The sequence below is a fragment of the Misgurnus anguillicaudatus genome, chromosome 8 (assembly GCF_027580225.2).
Source record: "Misgurnus anguillicaudatus chromosome 8, ASM2758022v2, whole genome shotgun sequence".
Classification (NCBI taxonomy): domain Eukaryota; kingdom Metazoa; phylum Chordata; class Actinopteri; order Cypriniformes; family Cobitidae; genus Misgurnus; species Misgurnus anguillicaudatus.
This window is the reverse complement of record NC_073344.2, coordinates 16,436,969-16,461,272: the sequence shown is the minus strand read 5'-3', so window position 1 is coordinate 16,461,272 and position 24,304 is coordinate 16,436,969. Positions and strand designations below refer to the sequence as shown.

The window sequence follows — 24,304 nt, the reverse complement described above, 5'->3', positions numbered from 1 at the left end:
ACAGGCGCGCATACACGCTCGCGCACGGCCCGCGGCGGCCCCTGCCGCTGCTTGTGTCCCCATTTGAATTGATTATGTTTAGAGGGCCGCTTGTGATTGGTGGAGAAAGGGCGTGGTTGATTGGATAGTTTTGTATCTTGTCAGCCGGAGAGCAACCTCGCGCGTGCAATCTGTCCACATCCCCGGGAAAGAGGCTCGAGACGCGGTAGCACGCGCACACGCTCACTGTAAACGCCTCTCTCTCCCCCTCTCTCTCTATTTCGGTCCCGCGCTCCGCGGCTCGTGTCTTCTCGTCTTCAGCGACTCTACAAACGGCCCGCATTCCCTCTGTTTACCCTGCCAGCCAAATGGAGTTTGTCAGGTTTGTCAATTTGATTGATTCTGTAATTTTCCGCTTTTTACGGTGCTGTGAAAAAGTTTTACAGTGTAACGTGTCCTGAGGAGATCGCAGCGCGTGCTGTTTGTGTTAGTTTATGTCAGTGTGGTTGTTTAGGAGACGCGTAAACACTGTTGCGATTACAAGTTTGGATGCTCACTGAACTCAGACGATCTTTTTTATTATTTAATTTTGTTTTGAGGTGTATTAAGCAGTTGTCAGTTTGATTTCGTTTTTAAGCGAGTACTTTTCTAGCTGTTTATATTCGATGTTGCGTTTTATTGTCTTTTGTTTATTTTACATTTATCCCTTCGGCGTACAATTTTATCTAAAGTGACATAATACGTACAGTATTTTTTATCAGTATGTGTGTTCTTCAGATTGAAACCAAAAACTTTGCATTGTAAGCTCCAAGTGTTACAGAGTAAATTACAGGAACTTTTTTGGCTATAATTTGGAAAAACGGATTTTTATATTTCCCATGCTCATTTGAATTTTTAGCTTATATGCTATTAAGTATAAAATTTACGTTAAATTGTCTAATAACTGTATTTATTGGTGTGTTTATTTGTTTGTGACTGTGTTGGGTCGGTTTCACTTCACTGTTACTCATTAATAAAGGGCAGGGACTCACTCTGATTTGACCCTTGTATTGTGGGCCCTTATAGTGTGTGTGCACGTGTATGTGTGTGACCAGGAGTGTGAATATGAAAACTTGCAAAGTTTTGACAATCTCGTGATCTACACACACATGCATGACACTAGACTACACTTCACTTAACACTTACTTTCTTCTGCAGCTTTACTTATATGTACTTATAGATATGTATATGCTACAGTATAATAATATCAGTGATGTTTTATTTAAAGCAAATGTTTAGTCTGACTTTAGTGATGACATAGATGCACGCTTCCTTATAATCAACCACATGCTGCTGATCTCAGTACAGTGATTGTCATTATTTACACTGGCAGAATTGTGGATCTGAAGAGGCTCATTGATCGGGGTGTTGGGGTTTAAGTAAAGGGGGGCAGGAGTGGATGGAGAAAGGTAAAGAAAGTTTAGGCTAAACTGGAGCATTGCATAGGGTAATGCCGCACAGCTGTGACCACCGGGCCCCTTCGTTTAGAGAGAGAGAGGTGAGAGCTGATTGGTCTGACAGTTTGTAATCAGAGTTGATTTATTGTTCATTAGTAGTGCATTAGGACCCGCTCTGGCTGGGGCCGAAATGCATTTATGTTGTGCCCCGACAGGCCGCGAGCCTGCCAACACCTGTCATTTCTACCCCTTGACTTAAGCAAGTGTGTATTAGTGGCAAGGGAATGAGAATGTTTGCATTTGTAAGAATACTTACATGTACGTGTGTTTGTGTGAGATTTGTTATTTAATGAAGAAAAGACTGCAGAAGTGTTGTATAGAAACTGTAGGAAAGTTTTGGGAGGTGGTGGGAGGATTATTATTTTAGTGACCTATTTCACAGACCTCTCGCTCTACATTGTGCAGTATGGAGAATACTTTGACGGTGACACACAACATAACAGCTGTTCATTTCCGTTGTTCTTAGTAAATATATGAAAAAAGCTTTGCTTTTTCCTCATTCTTAAGATGTATTTCTTCTTTTTCACCTGCTAAATTTGTAAGCACACCAGGTGAGCATTCTCTGTGCAAGGTGTAGTGTTGTGAAGAATGGCCCTGAAAGACAATTTTACGATATGCAGCAAAAACAGTGGAACTTCCACAGCTCACAAATCTTGTTGTGTCAACACTAAACAAACTTTTAAAACAAATTTTAATAGAACAGGATAAATTTATAGGCATTATTTGTTTAAAAAAGCATTGCTTTTCATAGTTTTCATTTGTCGGAATACCTAAAGAAAGTCTTTGAGCGAAAGCTGATTACACCAAAGTACCAGAAAGACATAATCTTTTAGCTCTTTGCTGGTTAGCTAACAATATCTCCCCACTTTAAATATTAATTGACCCTCACAAACCCGTGCCGTACAAAGACAAACAGCATGACACAACAGATCAAAACGCATCGCAATTTGCTGAAGCCGTCATGAAAACGCGGATTAGTGTTGTCGTTGTTTGGCGTAGCACAGATTGGGGACCTTTCCCGTGCGAGGATGTGACGACCATTGTCTCGAGTTAATTCTCAATTTGAGGGGGATTTGTGAGACTGTGATCTTAATTAAATCTCCACCGACTCCAATAACGCCTCTGAAGGCATGCGCGCCGTTGCGTAACCTCGCTGAGCTGGTAAACCATAAATCATATCAGCAGGATGAGAAAAGTGAGGGAGGAAAGGGGCGTTAGGGTGTTTTAGAAAGGTGTGAAGTGGTCAAAAGCAGTTTCAGTGACATCATTGTTTTTGGTGGCACATGTCAGGCAGTTGGTTGAGCGTAACCTTGTGTGTGAAGTTGTAAGTGTGCATGTGTGCACGTGTGTGTGTGTGTGTGAAGAAAGTGAGGAAAGCCTTTGCAAGGGTCACCCAGGGTTGCTTTGAGGTGAGGAATGAGTATATGCATGATATGAGTTCACCTCAGTGTCGTACTGAGCAGACGGAAAGTCAAGTCAGATTTTTTTTAAAACCCGGGATTTGTGGGTTGGCAGCGTCAGTTAATACATTGTGGTAGAAGCTAATAGTTACTGATGATGATAATAATAGCTGGTAATAATGAATTAAATTTGCATGCATGCTTTGTAGTGTTGATGAACAATATTGCTAAAGCATATTACTGCGTAACCAACTAGTACTACTCAATTTCATTTTCCATAATTCTTTTGCAGTTAAAAAAAATCTTAAACTATTTTTTATGATGAAACCAGACCCTTGTCATGAACATACATAGCCGATAAGAAAATTAAAAAAAATGCACGAAAATGAAAGAGGTAGATATAAAATTTATAGATAAAGTATGACCTAATGCACTTCTTTTGCTTTTTTGTACTAGTGCTTAAGTGTCCCGTCTTTGTTGGTTAAGAGAGAAAGTATGAAAACGGAAATGAAAGTTTATGTAATGTCCGTGTGTTGATTTTTTTTGACCGAATGATTTGAACGCACATAACATCATAATTGTGTCTTCAGAACTTATACTCATGGTCAGGACGATCCTGGTACCCCTCATGAAAATATAGGATCATTTCTATATATCCTAAATAAAAATGTACAGTGTAGTAAAGCGTACCGCTGCTGTATGTTTGTGGTAACAAATGTGATGTGTTTGAGAGCTTTGTGAATGAATCGTGGGCAAACAAACCGAGACATATCGAGGCATGATACATGCCCGTGGCCTCATAGCGCATCTGTAACACACCCATTCAGCTTTTTTATGCATGTGTATGTGCTTTCCAGCAGCAGCTTGGAGAGTCTCAGGGTTGATGGTGTAACCCGTCGTTGGGCACCTGCAGTGGGGCTAAGTTAGTGTGGGAAAGGCAGCGCTCTACCGTGTCCCGTTGTTATTGCTAACATGAACCTCATGCTCTCCTTCGCCCCTGCTTGTTTGTTTAACGGTGAACCGGGCCAGCTCTGCTCTGAGAAGTTGTTTGTTTGTGGTTTAGTAGTTAATTAAAATGCGATCAGGGTTTTTGTTTTTACAGTTGCCCTGAATGGGCCGATCCCCCCGAAGAATCTGCTCGGTAAATGGGCAGAAAATGTGACTATGATTATCCTGTTTATGTGAACTGTAAACGGCAGTGAGGCAGCCAGAGCGAAGAGGGGGGTTTGTAATCTGTCGTTCAGCATATAATATGCACATATCTTCCCTAGATTGTATTAGTTTATAATAATAATAGTAAAAATGCATATTTAAACACTGTACAACATGCAGTGTTTCTGATTTATTTGGATTGCATTTTTTTATTCCCAATAGTACACTTTTAATAAATAACTTTTTAACTTAATTGATTTGTTTTTGCTTCACAGTAAACAATTTGAATCAAATAGGTTAAACACAAATCGGATATTCAAATTGCGTGGGAGACTAATTACGCCTCTCGTGCAGCGTGAAATCCTCATTTCCACGGCACGCCGCGCAGAACAATCGTACGGACATTACCATTCCCTATATCTGCGGACAATGTAAACCAAGAGGCTTCAAACAGACGAAACCTCCTCTGATTTCTCAAGGGCTTGTTATTTTGTACTTCTCAATTCTATTTGATGTCCCGACAAAACAAGATGACACCTGGGGAGCAGGCATTAAAATTTGATTTTCCTTTTTTCCTGCCTTCTTTTTTGCAACCTGTTTTCCGTACGGGCAGTCCGATGTGTGAGACGCACTGATTGAAGTCGCCCCCCCATAAGTCTTCACTCTTCATCTTAATTGCCCATTTCTCTCTCTCTCTTTCTCCTTGCATGACATTTGCTCTCTCAAAGACTTGGTTGTTCATTAAGTCAATATCAGTGTTTCTGAGGTTTGTCAGATGTTTCCTCGTTAGAGCTGTAGTGCCGGGCGTAGTTTCCTGCACATTGTTATGTAGTGAAGACGGACCGAATAGTGGACGGTATTTGCATTTGTGTCCCATATAGTCATTGTTTGTGTCTATAAGCTACATGTACTGTAATTCTCCTTGATCAAATTTTATGCCTGCTGTTTGAACTTTTATGTTTATTAGGAAGCACTGTTTTTTTGCGATTTGTATTTTATGATTTTTCCAAATAGTAATAAACTTAAAAAAAAATAAAAAATATTTAGGCGATTAGCATTATTGTGACATTTTTAAAGGCTTTTAATGGCAATAAATCCTTAGGCACAGTTATGAATTTCCATATTTGAGACGCTACAGATGTTTGCATGTGTTGACATGTAAATGTTCATCATACATTATATGATGTGTATTTTGTGTGTGTATGGGTATGTTTGGAAAGGGCTGGTGGACGCAGGCCTGCGCTAGCTAGCGCATTGCCTACAGTCACACAGCAGGTGTTAAAGTTGTGTATGTGTGTGTGTTTTCAACACCAGCACCTGGCCAACACCACTCCTTAGTGAAATTCATAACCGTCAGCTTTCTCTGGTCTGCTCACTTTTTATCCTCCTAACTCTTTCACTTACATCGCAAACAAATCTTGTGCTATTTAAACCTGTCCAATTGACAGCTGAAATATGCATTCATAAAATTCCTGGTATCTTGTTTAGCCAGAAATCTGCCTTATCTCCAAGCATTTTCATCACAAGACGACTTGAAATATGCATTTGTTCTCTCCCCTCACCTCTTATCAACCGATACGGCCATTTACCGCAATTCATAATAATAATTCCATCTCGCACACATCCACAATTACGACCAGAGGAGGAGAGGGAGCCGTGCCGAACGGTAAGCACCGGTATCCCTCACTCTTCTTAAGTGCTGCTGATATAGTGGCCAGGATGATATTTTTCAGCTGAAGTGGTTCTGCTCTGCGGCGGTGCGTCTTAAAGAGATTCCAGCTCATTCACCAGCGGATTAAATGCTAGTAGTTACAATGATCAATAGGTTAAGAGAAGGCCCATCCCTCTCTCCACTAATGACCTCAGTGGTAATGGGCAGTAAAATGCAAGCTGTAATAGCCTTTCCACTAGAGCTGAGGTTTTGTAGAAGTGGATACGCATATACTGTACACACACACACACACACACACACACACACACATACACATTAATGTGAGAGGAGAGTGTGATGCTGGTGTCAGTGTGTCTGTAAGGTGTGGATATAAAGGGTTTAATTGGCATTGTGTGATGCCAGCCTAGATGTTGATGGGTTAGCAAAGTCTTGGCTATTTATATTAAAATGTCTTTTTTTAAGTAGATGAAAGATGACAAAGTCTGTTTTGCTTTTGGATTAACAGACAATAATGTACATAAAAATACTAATTTGCATTCTGTATGTTATAGATAGGGCTGGGCAAAAAAAAGATTTTTCTTGGGTTTTTACGTGGTCTATTCAAAATCGATTTTCAAAGGCCAAGAATCTTTTTTTTATGAAAAACCTAATAACCTGATCCCGTTTGATCAAGAAATGCATCATCTTGATTCAAAATTGTATTGTATTTAACATAATTGTATGCATTTGAAAATTAGAGATGGGTTTTGTTTTAATGTTCCCAAGTGTACCTAAAATAATAGATTTTAATATACAGGTTTGTGGCTATTAATTTCTTATTTTCTTTTTATTACCCACTTGTAAACATATGATCACTGTTTTTTTTTTTTATAAATATAGTATTTGTATTAAATCCATAGCCATTGAGTTGAACCAAGAATCAAGTATAAAAGCCGAACTGAGAATCGAAATCGAACCGAGAATCGAAAAAAAGAATCAACTTGATAGCTTGTGAATCGAAATCGAATCGATCTGGAACATCTGAATCAATACCCAGCCCTAAGTATAGGATAGTTATAGTATGAGATGAACTGATGTTTCGGCCAATAATCTGTATTGGTCGATAAAAGCAATTTTTCACACCGATAGTTTAAAAACAGTCAATAGCCATGGCCGATATATCTTTTCAATCAAAAGAGAAAAGTTAAATGCAATAAATTTGAGCACTGTGTACAGGAAATGTAAAGAAACATCACTAATTTAATGTTTAATATTAATGGTCATTATATGAAAAAATAACATTTAGAAAATGTAATCTTCAGAATGTAGTTAATGCAAGAAAGTTAATTTAAAAACATCCGATATTTTAAAAACAGCCGATAGTCATTACCGATATATCCTGTCAGTCAAAAGATAAAAGTTGCAACGAATTTAATCACTGTGTGCAGGAAATGTAGAGAAACATCACTATTTTAATGTTCAATATTGAGAAAATTACATTTAGAAAATTTTATCCTAAGAATTTAATTAATGCAAGTTAACAATCGGCATCAGTATCGGCAGATATCAGTCTGAATAATCGTATCGGTGAAATTTTTTAATAGCGATGTATCTCTAATTATAGTATTTTATTTTTATGTTATATATGTGGCTTTATTTTGTGGTTTCTAGGGCTACGGTATATTAAAATAATCGCTAATGTTCTTATTGTGTTATGCATATCGAAATGACTACATGACTTTTATAGTTTAAAAAGTTATGTATAGTCACATTTTAAGTAGATGCAGATAGCAAAGAGATTGATGAGACGAAGAGACAGTGATGCTTCCTTTTCCAAAAAATTATGTGAAACTTAATGTGAATTTTTGATAAATTTCACTTTTTAATATAATAAAAAAACTTTATTTGCATTATTGTATTGCATATTGTGTATAGTATTATCTAAGAAGTTACTGCATTTTTTTAGTATCGTGCAGCCCTAGTGGTTTCTGTAATTCTAGTTTTGTTATTCCAGTTTGGCATATCTAAGTTTGTTTAAAATTTCCTTTTAAAGCTGAAAACTTAAGTCGACGTCAAATGTTTTGTTGTTTGCACAATAATGCTTAATTCTGTGTAACTGGAACCTGTTGTACACAAACGTGGACACTTACACTGCTTCATGTTCAAAGAAAAATATTTGGTTATATTTATTGGTTCTTCCTAACCCCAAATAGCTGTAAGAAATCTAAAATGCAAGCCAAACCAAAGCTTGAGTCTTGGGAGGTTAAAGATGTTTTTATAACTATGAATTCAGTGAAACAAATGATGTACAAACCAGCAAACCATTTTATTGCAAAGTTTGCATTGTTGATTTATTTTCTAGTTCATTGCAGTTATGAAAATTAGTCTTTTTCAAATAAAAAAATGGAAATTCATAATTTCAATAAACTTGCAAAACAGTGAATGTATTTGTTTTCAGCCTAAATGTCTGTTATTGTGTTTTATATGGTATTGTCTCCCAGCCATTCGTCTGCCTCTGACCTTCAGAATAGTTCATCAAAATTAGTGGCGCTAAGAAAAAAGGACATGAGTGCATAATGACTGTGAAATGAAGAAATCAAGGGGTGCAGCCTATGCAAATGGCGCGCTAAGCCATGTGAAAAATGGACGGCATATTAAGACTTAACGCCAGCATGTTGGGGAGTGTTAATGAGCGTGCATTTGTGTTCATCTTTAGCCAAGGCACCCCATATCCTGTTTTGGTCTTGTTTGTCATTGAGTTTACAGCATAACACACACACACACAAGTGGTTTGGTAGCTTTCTCCTTTATGGCTTTTGGTGTATATTTAGTGTTGAGGTTTCAAAGTGGGCTGAATCAAGCGGAGTCCATGTGGCGGGTAACCCGGCCCCTTTACAAAGCGAACCGACTCCGACCTCAATTACATCCGTCAGACATTCGAACACGTGTCAGTGGTTGTAACTCACAGATGCAATTGGGGTAACCTTGGTGAAGAAAGACTGTCATCCTAATGTCTGGCCAATCAGGAGCAGATGTGAGGCGTACATCGGCGATCACACACAGACGCTCGCTAAAACACGCTGGGGATATGTTAACAGTTGCAAATGCTCACCACTATCACTTTCAGCACGGACGTAGTTTGTCACCCAATGTCACAAAGAGGAGAGATTTTAATGACACAGTGTAGCGTAAAGAAATACTGGCAGTACACACACACATTCACTCTCACAAAGCTTTTTCTCCAATTAAAGACCCCTGTCAGTAGCGCTTCAAGACCCTCTCAGTGCCATCACGTGTCCTTTTCCTCTTAGGGGTGTAGTACACTCACTTTTTCCATTTTGACATGTTTGTGTGCCTTGTGTGTTTTTTATTGGTAAATTTTGAACACGCAGGTGACATGTACACAAACCCATGTTTACTGAAGTATTGCGAGGCTACATGTTTCTCGCTGATGAAGAGGGGCAAAAACAATCATGAAAATACAAAACGTATTCAGTCACAAGCAAAACATGGACAGCACTCCAAAATAATGTCCAGCGGCCTTGTCCCTGAAGTGATGTGTTTGATGATTGGGACCAAACATTGATGGTTTGTGGTCATTTGAGTGCATTTGTGGTTTTGCTTTCGTCTCGCGAATCTTCCAAAATCTTCCCGGTTATGGCTGAGAAACGTCATGACAGCCCAGCGACAGGACGCGTATGCTTGCACATTTGGCTGCATTCGCACTTAACTGCTATGTTTAAGGAGGGAAACTCATAAAATCGTAATTTACATCTTTGCTTTTCTTCTTTGTTTGTGCGCAGGTCCCAGTTTCTGTTGCTATGATGACACCACAGGTCATAACTCCTCAACAGATGCAGCAGATCCTCCAACACCAAGTTTTGAGCCCCCAGCAGCTCCAACTGTTACTGCAGCAACAACAAGCACTGATGTTACAGCAGGTAATTCATGTTTTTATTTCTGTTCAAATCTTTCAAAATGTTACTTTTAAATGCTCTTAGTGCACAAGTCATCGAAAAACTAATCAGGATTATACTTAGAGGTGAAACAACTACATAATTGCCAAAAGCCTCAGTTGCATCTGTACATTAATGCTCATTTCTGTGCGTTTGGCAGTATATTTGGGCACCAAATACAGGGTTAAATCAGAGATTTTAAAATTGATAAGTTGATGTGTCCTTTAGCTATTAGTTTTGGCTTTCATAATAGCTATTTACATTATATTATTTAGTTTTAGATTATATAGAGTTTACCATGCAGCTACTTCACAGAAAGTTCTAAAACATTTCAAAACTTTAAAGAATTAGTCAATTTTCTTTAAGAAGATCCGGATGGTTTACTCACCACCATGTCATCCGGGGTGTTGATGTCTTTCTTTGTTCAGTCGAGAAGAAATTATGTTTTTTTTGGGAAAGCATTCCAGGATTTTTCTAATTTTGATGGACTTTGATGGACCCCAGCGCTTAAGAGTTTTAATGCAGTTTAAAATTGCAGTTTCAAAGGACTCTAAATGATCTCAAACGAGGCATAAGGGTCTTATCTAGTGAAATGATTGTCATTTTTGGCAATAAAAATAAAAAAACACAACTTCTCATCTTCCTCCGGTCCTGCGACACGCCAGAGCGACCTCACATAATACATCATAACATCAAGAGGTCACGGATGACGTATCGAAACTACGCCACAGTGTTTACAAGTGTGTGATACTAATTCATGTCTTTGTGTCAGTTTATTGTTTCAAATGGTCCGCAAATGGGTGTTTCATATATGTAACACGTGACCTTTTGACGTCATTACGCAATTACGTGAGGTTGCACTGGCTGGTCATCACACAGCCGGAGGAAGAAGAGTAGTTGTGGTTTAAAAGTGCATATTTTTTATTTTTCTTGTGAAAAAATGACAATCGTTTCGCAGGTTAAGACCCTTATGCCTCGTTTGGGATCGTTTAGAGTCCCTTAAAACGGCAATTTTAAACTGCATTAAAACTGTTAAGTGTTGGGGTCCATTAAAGTCCATTAAAATGAGAAAAAAAATTCCTCAAAGAACATAATTTCTTCTCGACTGAACAAAGAAAGACATCAACATTTTGGGTAACATGGTGGTGAGTAAATTATCTGGATTTTTTTTTTAAATGGACTAATACTTTAATGGAAAATCTATTGATCTGCAATAATAATTGCAATAACAATATCAAGGTGAATAACCGACGATTTTTTTGTCATAATCGTGCATCCGTACATACTCTCTAAAATACCGAAATAAAAGATTCGGATTTGAACAGTTTGTTGGCAACGTAGCAACTAGAATTCACGATTACTTATTAATTGTTCGGCAGATACGTTTATATTTAGCAGATGCTTTAATCCAAAGCGATTTACAAATTAGAGAGCATTTAATGTTTTGTTTAAAAAAAGACTTGAACGTGACTCATCTTAAAACCAGAACTAACTGGCATCTATAAGAATTGCATTGCAACATATATAGCACAAAGATAACATTGCAAACTTCCCTTTTGATCAACAGCACATACATTTTTCTTTTTTTTACTGTTGTGCAATGCATATAACAAACAACTTAAATGTCTCTTATGCATGACAAGTATTTAAGTAGTATGTGAGAAATTCATGATGCATGATTTAAACATACTACTAGCATTACACATCTTTGTAGGTGTTGTACAGTAGGTCTTCACCCTGAACAATTGTACATTTTTCCTGATTTTCAGGAAACGTGACCTTTGTCAGAATTAAAGGTGAAACGTGTCATTTTCAATTGGTAAAATACCTAAACTCATTGCAGGTTGACTAACATGTAAACACTGTTTTTTATGACATATTTGTATTATTCACCTTTGAGAGTGTTGAAAATGATCACAGCATATTAGATTGTTTTGCTGCAAGAAGCTTTAATATTTCACATGGACTTTAATGAAGTGAAAATATATTTAATTTATAACCGTGTGCGTTTGCAGCAGCAGCTTCAGGAGTTCTACAAGAAACAGCAAGAACAACTCCACCTTCAGCTCATCCAGCAGCAGCATGGCACCAAGGCGCAGAGCAAAGAGGTATGCTGACTGCATCACTTTACACGCACAGCCCATCCACCAGCTGTTTCCCACCAAAGCCACATCATCCCGGCCCCTCTGTGTAGCTCATTTTCAGTTTTGACAGTGGGGAAAGTTAAGCGAGGCATTTCCTGCTCTTGTACGTCGTGAAACCGGGTCCTAACCATGCGCGATGTGATAAAGTGACACAGCAATAAAAACTCTTGAGGGAGTTTTCATCCAAACCGGGTTATGAGTGCGGCGAAAAAGAATTTGGTGTTTTAAAATTTTATGACTTGCTGCGCCTCTAGAATGACTTACTTTATGACAAAATACAAATCCTTCTTATTTTTGGCCCCTTTAACCACAGGTTATATAGAGACCACTTTTTCTGATCTATTTAATTTTTAAATCGACTTTAAATATCAATTATGTCTTGATTGTGTGTATTTGTCTGCAGTTGTGTCTGCAATTTATCTAGAAATAGAATACTTATAGAAACTTGCCTTATCGTGCTCAGTTAGACGATTTTTTTGAAATAAGTTATATAAGGGCTGCACAAATTGAAAACTAATCGTGATTACAATTGCATAATCGGCAAAAGTCTCAATTACAGCTGTTCGTTTGTGCTCATTTTTGTGCGTTTTGGCTAGTTGATGTGTCCTTTAGACATTTGTTTTTGATTTTTTTACTCACAACATAATTTCTATAATTATTTGATATTTATATTATATTATTTTGTTTCGTTTTGATGTTTTAATTAAGACATTATAAAACATTCAAAACTTCAATTTGAAATCTATTAACCAGCAATAATAATCGCAATTAAAGGATTAGTCAATTTTTTAAAATCCAAATAATTTACTCACCGCCATGTTATCCAAAATGTTGATGTCTTTCTTTGTTCCGTCGAGAAGAAATAATGTTTTTTGAGGAAAACATTCCAGGATTTTTCTCATTTTAATGGACCCCAACACTTATTAGTTTTAATGCAGTTTAAAATTGCAGTTTCAAAGGACTCTAAACGATCCCAAACAAGGCATAAGGGCCTTATCTAGCGAAACGTCATTTTTGGCAAGAAAAATAAAAAATATGCACTTTTAAAACCACAACTTCTCTTCTTCCTCCGGTCCTGTGACACGCCAGCGTGACCTCACGTAATTGCGTAATTACGCCGAAAGGTTACGTGTTACATATGAAACGCACATTTGCGGACCATTTTAAACAATAAACTGACACAAGTTTAGTAGTTTCACATACGTCATCCGTGACCTCTTGACGTGATGACGTATTACGTGAGGTCACATGACCGGAGGAAGACGAGAAGTTGTGGTTTAAAAGTGCATATTTCTTATTTTTCTTGCCAAAAATGACAATTATTTCTCTAGATAAGACCCTTATGCCTCTTTTGGGGTTGTTTAGAGTCCTCTGAAACAGCAATTTTAAACTGCATTAAAACTGTTAAGTGTTGGGGTCCATTAAAGTCCATTAAAATAAGAAAAATCCTGTAATGTTTTCCTCAAAAAACATAATTTCTTCTCGACTGAACAAAGAAAGACATCAACATTTTGAATGACATGGTGGTGAGTAAATAATTATCTGGATTTTTTTTAAGACTAATCCTTTAAAGTCGACAATTATGATTTCTTTTGTCATAATCGTGCAGCCCTAAGTTATATAGATTAAAATTAGGGTATGCTTTTTTATATTGGTTGACAAAAATACAGCAGTATATACCATATTCCCCATTTTCTATGTCTCTCCCTTCATTTTAAAGCTGTATCACCAGATGTTTTTCCGGCCTTACTAATGACATACGGATAAGGCTGCGCTTCGGGAAAAAAAAGCAATTTATTGCTTGGTTTAAAGAAGTCGAAAGACTATCAGAGTTTCACTTTTAAACTTCCCCTCCGAGAGCTTTACTCTGTTACAATACAGATAACGTTACGTTGTATACACGCTCATAAGCTTACTTCAAAGTCCCCCAGCTGACTAATTAATGAACTGGGGGCTTCAGTTTGGACAAGTACGTTGCCTTCATAAATCAATGCGATGGGACTGTTTCTCTCGCTTTTGACAGAGGCTGTCACTCTCTCGTGTCAGAAGGACAGATGAAGGAAGGGGACTCGAGAACAGAGGGTTGAAAAGGGAGGATTTCACCGTCAAAGGAAGAAACAGTTGATCAGCTGAATGAAACAAGACGTACAGTGGAATAAACACACCATTTTAAAGCGTATTATGTATGATCACAGGAATCCGATGCAGCTCTCGAGAGGCTGTCCTCCGTCTGCCCGTGTTTTTCTCACTCGCGTTCCCTCTCCCCCTCCTTCGGCTGCCATCAAAAGACGAAACGCGAATCGTAGCAGCGACTCCCCCCACGGGGGTCAGACAATAACCCCCCGCTGATGCTTTGTGCCTCTTTTATTTAACAGACAACAAAATTTCTTAGGTTTTCAAAGATTTTTAACTTTGGAGTGGAGGCGAGGCAATAAAAGCCCCTGCCAGCGTCAGTCTGGATCATGTTGTCATCCGCTCTGTTCTCGCGTGCCACTCCGAGTTAACCTCTTGTTCGCTGTGCAAGGATGGGTTAACGTTTAAGTGCGAATGAGAGGATCAAGCGATCCAGATCCTTTGTCAAGGTCGCAGAGCACTTGACGACAATTATGTTTTTTTTTACATAAAAATAGACCCATTTTTTCATCAGCGTAATTTGTGATTCATCAGTTCAGTTTTTTATTGTAAAGAAACAGTATTGTTTCATATAACTTTAATAACTAACTTTTCTGCTGATGTAACAAAGTCATTTAAGTTGGGAAACGATAATGTTACCTTATATCACAGCCCTTTTATTAACATTCCAATCAAAGTCCTGTCCCACATTTTTGTTATATTTAAACCTGGATGTGTCATTTATTTTCACATGAATGGGTTGTGCTTTGTTGTACCTTGTTGTCAGTCATTCGGCTGATGCAACATATAAAATACATCCTAACAATACATTCCCGTTGACAGAGAAATGCTGGAAAATGTGTGTTGTGGAAATTGCCTTTGACATAAGACCTTAAGACAGTACCACCTTTTGAACGTACCGTTTCAGCATTATTTCCATTCATGATGAATGAAATATGACACCCATCCTGACCAAGGCCTAGTCTGTTTCTTTCGTAAATGTCACATTATTGAAGTTAAATGCATTGTGAATGCTGTTTTATGTTCACGTTTTATATTTGTCCCCAGTCCAGTCCTCTTTTACATAGGACGTTAATAGAGACTGGCTTTATTTTTCTGTTTGTGTCACAATAGTGATTTTAAGATTTTAATTTGATTTGATCTTCTATATCTGGGCTCATCCAGTAAATGAGCATATCTATTTTATAAGCATTTATATATTTTAAGCATTTGTACGACTAAAGCCTTGTACTTTAGGTGTAGAGGGGGAAAGTGGGGGATTATGGGTGGTAGGGAGAAGAGGGCAGCTTACAAAAAAGCAAAAGCCCATTGACAGGCAGATGAGGATGGGTGGACCGTGAAAGACAAAGGAAAGAGAGAGCGAGGGGGAGAGCGAGCACTTTATCAGGATTTTTCAGCTCTGTTGTGGGTCTAAAGGTTGACCTGTCCGCGGCTGTTTTGCGAGACCTTTTTTGTGCGCTTTTTGTTTGGAGAAGTAAACACAAAGTTAAGCATCCTGTGTTTGGGAAGAGGGTGCGGTACACAGCTTGGCAAAGCCACATTTGCGCTTTAATGCGCCGACAAACACGCACACACCGCGCGAAAGTCCACTTCAGAAACCTTCAGAGGAACCTTCTCGTGATTATAGAGGACGTTCAGCTGTTGTCACAGAAACATCATAATGCACTGTAGAGGTCATAAACAACAGCGTTGGCGTTGAAAGGGGTCAGCGAGAGGGTTCAATAGCCCTCGTATTTCCATAACATCACCCGTTTGTTTTGACTGTGGGGCGATCGGGGATGTTAGATAATTTCCTCCTATTTATCATTCTGACTACGCAGCAGTTCGTCCAGCATCCTTCCTTCTCCTTCTGTCTTTCAACACCCTCTTATTCTCTTTTACTCGTTTCCTTTTCCCTTTTACAATCTAACTCGCCCGCCTCTTTTACGCTTAACTTCACGTTTTTTTCACCAGCGTGCCCTCAACATTGCTCCACCCTCCCTCCTTACTGAAAAGACCCGGATTGCTGGTCTTTACCATACAGTTTGTTGGCCTTCAGATGCTGGTCCCCATCATGCAGAACTGGTATGCTGATTTCCTTACCGGTTTACTCATGATTAACTAGCTTAACCAGCATGGCCCCCTTAAAGCTGCCCTCTAGTTTCGCACCCTTAAATGATAAAATGTACAGAATTTCCGAAAACCTGTTTGAGAACAATCATATTCTTTGCAATATTACCACCAGAGGCGCAAAAATGGCACACTTCACCTTTTAGCAAATCTATCAGTCACTCCCTCAGAGCTTCCTCTAGTATACAAGAGCCCTTACACAGGGGAGATGATTGTTTGGCTCCTCTGACTCGGTTTAAATGCTGCTGAATCTTAAGGACTTCCTTTTAGTCACAGATTGTTTGCGGAGTTATGAATGGCCATAATTAAAATCCTGTGGCTCTTATTAGGAATGATTAACAACGTTCCATTATTTGTCACGAGCTTCCCAGACTCCTCGTTAATTAAGAAGGGACAGGGATGTGGGAACGGACTTGTCAGAGCGTGTTACTGTATTCGTTTTTATCAGCTATGAGTGAATCGGTATGTTTGTAAATGTCTTGACAATTATTTGTGAGTGTAAACCTTTCATTCATTTGTTTTCTCTCTCCTTCTCTCTCTCTCTCTGCAGGTGTCTGCGCAGCAGCTGGCTTTCCAGCAGCAGCTCCTTCAGGTTCAGCAGCTGCAGCAGCAGCATCTTCTGAATCTGCAAAGACAAGGCCTGCTGTCTATCCAACCAAACCAGACTCTGCCCCTGCACTCCCTCACTCAGGGTGAGTTCAGATTGCACCCCTTAATTTTCCTGATCGAATTATTAATAATTAAATGATGTAAACGCACATTTGACGTTACCCACTGACTTCTGTGTGGTTAGAAACATTTATAAAAATTAGGGCTGCAACTAACGATTATTTTCGTAATCGATTAATCGGTCGATTATTTTTCGATTAATCAACTAAACTGAAAAAATAAAAATATTTACTTAATTAGATGTTTTTACGTATTATAGCTAAGGCAGTGGTTCTCAAACTGGGGGCCGTGGCCCTCTGGGGGGCCTGAGATGGTACCAAGGGGGCTCCAGTTTTAGGACATTTTATAAAATGCATTAATTTATCATGAATTCTGTATAGTTTAACCTCAGAAAAACAAGGCTTCTAACCAACAGCACTACTTGTATATTTTAATAAGTTTTGGTTAATTCAAATGTTATGTTTTACAGTGTTTTATGTCATAAATTTTCTTTGGAGGGCCATGAAGGGCACAAGTGGGGGTCCCCATACATAATGGGGCCGCACGCTGGAAAAGTTTGAGAACCACTGAGCTAAGGCACTAAATTAGGGTATTTACGTATAGAAGTGTATTTTTAATAGTGCAAAAGCCACACACTACTACCGACAGTGTTTTACTAATATAATATTTTTGATTTTTGATATTTTAAGCCAATATTAAAAACAGTTTGTGCAGCTTTTAAATAGTAAAACATCTTTAAATGTCAAAATATAATTTAACAAAATTAATCGATTATTTTCTTGATTAATCGACTAATCGGATAAAATATAAATGAATATTTACTTATTTAAATGTATTTAATTATCAACACGCGAGCGGGAGTAATGACGAGTTTATATGGACGCGAACTAATATGTCGGAGTCTGCTGCTTGTGTTGTAAGTGAACATGCTGCGCACATTGTTTTGTACGTGTATGTTAGAGCTTTCTCTGATATTTCAGCGCAATTAATAAAATAAGATCGCGCAACTTTCACACGCTTACAAAATGAAACGCGGAGATCAGACGCTTTAGTTTTATCAATGAAAGGCTAAAAATAGCTCTGTACACAGTTAGTTTGTGCCAGAAGTCAATAAAGACGTAAAACATTGTGTTGACAACGAATGTCATAATCGATTTTATCGATTAGTTGTTGCAGCTCAATAAAAATATATTTTTCTTTTCAAAATAATAAAAAACTCATACAGTTTTTGACCGATAGTAAATGATGACAGAATTTTCATTTTGGGGTGAACTATCCGTTTAAATTTTTTGCAGACACTAAAAGCCAAAAGCTTTTGTTATTGTTTAATATATTTATTTTGATTTACTTTTGGTTTGATTTATTTTATTGTTTTTTTATATTTTCCCATTCAGTATTGTCTTGTTTTTATCTTTAAACAACAAAAGCATGTCAGATATGACACTGATTTTAACTAGGAAAGGCAAACCTGGAAACATCTTATGTTTCCATTCCTACATCCGATCGTCTGTATATACATATCTGTTTCATCTCTGTTATCTCAAGTTGGTTCCCCATCGACCCGTAAACATTCTTGCACCATTGTTTTCTAACCTCAACCCACTAGACTAGTCAAAGATTAATCACTTCACAAGCTGCCAGTGTGAGTCAAAAGGTGTTTTTCCAGAAAGTGTATTGCTTTATTTTCCTTTGTCATATTTACTTAAGGAGCAGCTACAGGATGACAAAGAACGCATTCATGCCGGTTGTGTTTTCAGGTTTTTTGCTGAAAGCTGACTGTACTAAAACAAACAAGGCCATAACAAGATAAGACCAAATAAAGGGTGGGGAGGGGTTCTTGGGTAACTCGCAAATACAAACGGTGTTTGTTCAGTTTTGTTATTGTTTGATCAGTCGCATAGTCACAAACCTGAGCCACTCCAAATATCCACGTTGCCCTGGGGCTGGGCTAGACGATTGAAACCGTGAGCTTGTGTCATGGCCGTGTTTAAGAGGTCTCCGGATGACTATCAAGTGATCAAAAATTTTCAGAGTAGTTGTTACCAAGGGAATATAATAAGTAAGACTGAACACATAATATTAGATGGTGAATTTATGTTTTTAACGTCTGTAGTGTTCCCTTTAACCTCATTTGCTGTTAAGGCAACAGTTAAAGCGCTTATCGTTGTGTGTGTGTATTTGTGTGTGTCCTTCACATTTTCTGCTTCACTGTTAAAAGTTATTGATGACCTTTTTTTCACACTCGGCTTCATTCGTTCATGCTTCAGCAACCCAGTTTTCCATTCGCAAGATGTAATCTATAATATTCAGTAGTTAGCATTGGGATGATAACTTATGTTACCTCTCTGTGTGCGTGTGTGGCGATTATGCGCTCGGGCAACTAAAGAAGATGACTCGGTCAGGGAAACATGCTGAAATTGGCTTATTTATTTGACACCTTGACTTCGATGTTTGAATAAGATCTTCGCCTTCGTGTTTAACTTCGTCATTTTCTACACAATTCAAAAAGTTGTTTAGGGGTACACAAGCTTAGTTTTTTTGGCAGAGAGGAGACATCTGAGACTATATGAAGCTGAAACAATGTGTTTTTGTGCGTCATGTTTCGTAAAGCGGGCCTGGATCACTTTTGCGGGTCGATCATTTTTTGACATTAATGATTAAAGTTTTGGAGAGGGTCAGATGGAGTCTGCAATGAATTATAGCAATGTGTTAGATGAGATAAATATCTTAAGAGGAGTCCACAGAGAGAAAATAACTACAGTACAGATGAATATTCAAAGAAGTAGATTTAATGGAGTTTTAAACTATTTGTAACCTTTTAGGATACAGGCCAACACAATATTGTCTCTTGAGATACAGTATACTGTTTAATTTTATTTATTTTGGAGAGTGAATTTTGGATTGAATGCAGATTCGTTCCTGTAAATAAGAAATTTTTCAAAAATAAAGAAATTCAGGGTGATACCTGCATTAGGTTGTGTTGTACATGTGATCTCAGTTTGACGTCTACATCGGTGTAAATGCCAGACCTGCGTGTTTGTTTCTCATCTTCCACACTATTGGCTAGCTCTCATATGAATCTGTGCCCTTATACACACATCATGATCTTTGGCATCCCTGTAGTTCAGTCGCATCCCCGGCCGCACATTAGTTAAGTCGTCCAGTCAAGGGCCACAGGACACTGACAAGACAAATTTGCTCCTAATATGAAAGCAGCGAATGTGACCAGGCATGAAGTGCGACGTGCGCGCGGGCCCATCAGGGGACTTCGGCCCCTCGTCCGGCTTGGCTGGCAGTGATTGATTGGCTGGCAGTGCGGCACTGTTTAATAGCTTCTGTAGCATTAGGGAGAAACATATTTAAGGCCTTAGGGCTGCATATCAAAGGCCCCAGCGATCATAACCCCTTTTACTGGAGAATGAGAAGATCTCTGCCTCACAGAGCAATAAACTAATAGTAGTGTCAGTTTGCTGTTGCGGCCCCCGTTGAAAAAGACGCAGTCGTCGGTTGCCGCGGCCCCAACGCTCGGCGCTATTTTTTATCGGCTGCTGATGGGCCACGACTAATGTGGTTGTGAACCTTAAATCAACTTTCCGCTTGCTCAAACATGGTCACCAGGGTACTGGGGGTACAAGGACGGAAAAAGGTTGAAACGCGAGTTCGGGGCCCCTGTCTGGGCGTCAGCATTACCTGCTGCGGTAAAAATTGAGTTGCTTCGCTGGCGATCAGTCAAACGTCTGGGTGACATCCATTTTTTAAAAGCGCAAGTGTGTATCTTTGGCGTTTAATGAGAAGAGGTGCGCCGCTGAAAAATGACTTTGGGCCAGTTAAAGCGATCTGGAGTTTATAAGACAGATTTAAAGACAAAGAACTGCTTTAATGTTGCGTGCTACCTGCGAAGCGTCGCATCCATCACCCGACGCTAAATAATGATAATGCAGTGATGTTCGTACGGTTGGTTGAAAGGTTACTTGAAGAAATTTTTGAGATGTATTTGTTGGTTTATTGGTTTGAGGTGTGGTGAGATGAGATGAAAGACAGAAATGCAGAAAGGACATGGATGAGAAGCAAGAAGAGCAAACAGAGAGGTAGAGCGAAAGGTTTATGGGAGGTGTCAGACACAACAAGACAGCTTCGTCCCACTCTCATCAGCCCACCTCCCTCAACCCCACCCCCTTCCAAGCTTGGATTCGTTTCAGTAAACAGCGGTGTCGGGGTCACCTGGACTTGTGGGTAATTGAGGGAGAGTGGGCCGCCCTGTCAAGCACATCGGCTAAAAATACATCGCACGCTGTCACTGTGCTCCAAGTGGGGGGAAAATGATTGTTCCCCTCTATGCCCAAACCCAAAACAATCACCAGCACCGTGACCTTCTATCTCGAAATCACACAGACAACTTTTCCTTTGCTCACAATGACAACGGCAAAGACAAAAAGAAAACAAGTCGATAACTTCAGGTCTCCGTAGTGGAAATTAGAGGGGCTTAGATGAGGAGGTTAAAAACATGCCCAAGGAAGCAAAAGATGCCGCTTGGCATGTGGGAAGGTTAGTGATTCGTCCTGCAATAATTTTCGCCAGCTCTTTTATATGCAAACGATCTTGTGTGAATTTATGGCAGTCTTACCAGACTCATTTCACAGTTTTTAGTCTCTGTCTCTTTGTCTGTCTCTCTGGAGTCTTAGCCGCCTCATTAGCTTACTGTTCTCCATTACCGGCATAATTAAAATCTTTAGTAGCTTATCAAATTAAAAATATTTTCTGCTGATCGTATTGAGATCTTCACCTCGGCCACAACAGGAATAAATTAAGACTAAGCGAATCTCGTGCAAACGCATTACGGCGAAGCGCTTGAAAGAGGCCACTTCTGGTATCTGTAAAGAAAATTATTATGAAGGGAAGAGAGAGAGAGAATTAGAAAGAGGGGGTGAAAACAAGGAGACGGATGAAGATAATCCGAACAAAAATAGCTTCGGCTCATTTTAAAATCGATTTAATTGTGATGGTTAACGATTGATCTTCACTACCACCCGAAAGGCTTTTCCCATTTAATTTCACCAAACATAACAAGGACTTTTGGTAAAGCCATACCGTTCAACATTCTTGAGATGTACGTCAGCTTTGAGTCTGAGAATAGAGTTCATCGGATAAATTGTTTACGTTGAAGAGTTTGGTTCCAAAACGCAAAAAAATCCATTTTGATGAATTTCGGTAAAAACGTGTTTTCTATACCAAGAAAGTGACAAGATGAAAACCACTATTTTCTGTTACAAACTTTCACATAGCATCTTTAGGTTATATTAACATAAAAAATTCAAATCCTAATTTGATTTTTAAAGAGTTATTCTAATGACTGATAATTTTTTTCGCAAAAAGTTTTTTTAAAATGCTATAAATCTATTGAATCTATATATAAATGTCCATTCATCTTTGCCATTTTATATTCATTTAGTTGATAAAAAAAAGGTATTAATCAAAACACTTACTTTGTCAAAATAATAACGGTCATCCTTGGGACGTCGTCGCTGAACTTTTTTGACAGCGATCAGCTCAGCTATAAAATGTTTTGGTCCTGCTTGATTTTCGCTGACTTTGAATAACACGGCAGATATCGGATTTTGCATAAAATTAAGAATTTACTTTTTAATATTGACCTGATACAACACTGATTTTGGTGGTAACTCATTTTTTTTAAATGGCGTTTAATGCGTTTTGGAACCAAACTCCCAAATAAAACATTAATTAGGGTCAAAAATCTGTATGATCTAGACATCATTTATGGATTTCTTGCACTTTTCAATGTAAGAAAAGTCCCTCAATGGCTTGTACTGTACACTCGAGGCGAATTTTTTATGTTTCCCTTTATAATTCACAGCCTGCTAGTGCTAAACTGTAGCGGCAGCCAGCAAAACATACAACTTGTGTGTGTGTGTGCGCGTTTCTGCAAGTTTGTATGCGAGTGTTTGTGTATCTGTCACAGAACTGAAGCAACATCTTGTCTTCAAGCGATATTTCTTCTCACTTATCATCATCTCCTGTTTCCAAAGGACGTATGAGCCGCAGCGTGCTTGACTTGTTAAATGAGGTTTAAGTCGTCTGTGTCAATTGGAGGCGGGACAAAACTTTAAGCATTTTGCACATTAACATGCTTTCGAGAGTATTACCCTGGGGGCTTGTTCATTCTTTCACTTTTTCACTCGTTCGCTCTCAAACAGGGATGTTTTTGTAGTCTTGTTTTGTGTGTGTGTGAGAGAGAGAGAACTGGCTGACTTCCTTGTCAGAGGAATAATGGTGATTATTCAGATTTCATGCCCTGTCTGTATGTTAATTATTTACTTCAAGCATGAAATGTGCGTGAATGCCAGAGAATTTCTGTACACAAATACGCTTCACAAAGCATTCGGGGAGAAAGAGAGAGAGAGAGAGAGAGAGAGAGAGAGAGAGGGCAGGCGGCACATCAGCCTGTAGTGGAATAATTAATGCCCCTCTTTTGTTTACTGAGCCCTTGTTTTTTATTTAATTATGCCACGAGTAGAACCAGATTAGCTGTTAATTGATTTAATTATCCAATTTGTTTGTGGCAGGCATGATTCCAGCTGAACTACAGCAGCTGTGGAAGGAGGTAACAAACAGCCATGTGAAGGAGGAGAACAGCGCAACAAATAACGGGCACCGGGGTCTGGACCTGTCGTCACCTTCTCCCGCCCCTCCTAAAACCCACAACCAGCACGTATCCACCAACGGGCAGTACATCAGCCATGCACCCAAGAGAGAGAGGTAAGTCAGTTTGCCCACCATTGACCGGAGGATAAACATCAGCCCAAAAATTTGAAGAAATAAAAATCAAAACTTGAGCACCCAATAAGAATATAGAGCTGTAGTACAGCTCAGTTTGTTTAAGTTTATTATAAAAACGGACAGTTTTGGTTTCAGATTAGCATATTTTATCAATGCACAACATTACGTCAACTCATTAAGGTTACTAAGGGAAGAAAAACTAAGAAGCTGGAGACTCACTGTGCGTTCACACCAGATGCGGAAGAGGCGGCAAAAACGCGCTATTTGCGCATAGTTGGACGCTTGAACATTTTGAGTGTACTCGCTTTATTTGCGCATAAATGTTGCTCGTGATATTGTAGTCATATGAGTAATTTTGTATAGCGATGATGATTGTCTTCCATTGTTGTTTTGTATTTCTGCCTCTGCTTGGTTCCAGTAATCACGTCACTACTACAGCAAGCTCACGATTGGTTAGCACGCAAAAATCAGGTAAAGTTCAGATTTTTCGCCGCCACGCTTACGGTGCTGCAGGATGCCTATTCGCGTCTTTGCATTGACTTAACATTTAAATCACAGCGCTTGCCCTGTTGATATCAAGGAGAAACAGTTGATATATTACTGTGGGTTTACACCAAACGTGAAGCGTGCAATCCCATCGAGTTGCTTGCTCTAGATTACTCGCGGGATTTAACTTCGTGTCACACGAGTTGAATATTTTCAACTTGGGCGAAGAAGCGTTTGAGGCGAGTAGCGCGTGTTTTCACTGCAAACACGCCGGCCATATCCCGTCATTCGCATCGCCCCACGCGAGGACGCGTCTGATCGCTTCTTTGCATTA

At 38.9% G+C, this 24,304-nt stretch overlaps 1 protein-coding gene across 10 annotated transcripts in view; it reads left to right on the top strand.

Annotated features, from left to right (window-relative positions):
- foxp1b (forkhead box P1b) overlaps positions 1-24,304 on the top strand; it is a 246,457-nt gene that overhangs the window by 182,778 nt on the left and 39,375 nt on the right. For 7 of the 10 annotated variants that reach the window (XR_008646236.2, XM_055212472.2, XM_055212473.2 and 4 more), the window contains 5 exons: positions 9,482-9,619; positions 11,650-11,742; positions 15,865-15,975; positions 16,571-16,712; positions 23,271-23,463. Coding sequence is in view for 9 of the 10 variants with exons in the window: in XM_055212472.2 (XP_055068447.1) it covers positions 9,482-9,619; positions 11,650-11,742; positions 15,865-15,975; positions 16,571-16,712; positions 23,271-23,463 (677 nt within the window). In the remaining variant the exon portion in view is untranslated. The remainder of the gene's footprint in view (positions 1-9,481; positions 9,620-11,649; positions 11,743-15,864; positions 15,976-16,570; positions 16,713-23,270; positions 23,464-24,304) is intronic. The other 3 variants (XM_055212476.2, XM_055212478.2, XM_055212477.2) reach the window with 3 other exon arrangements.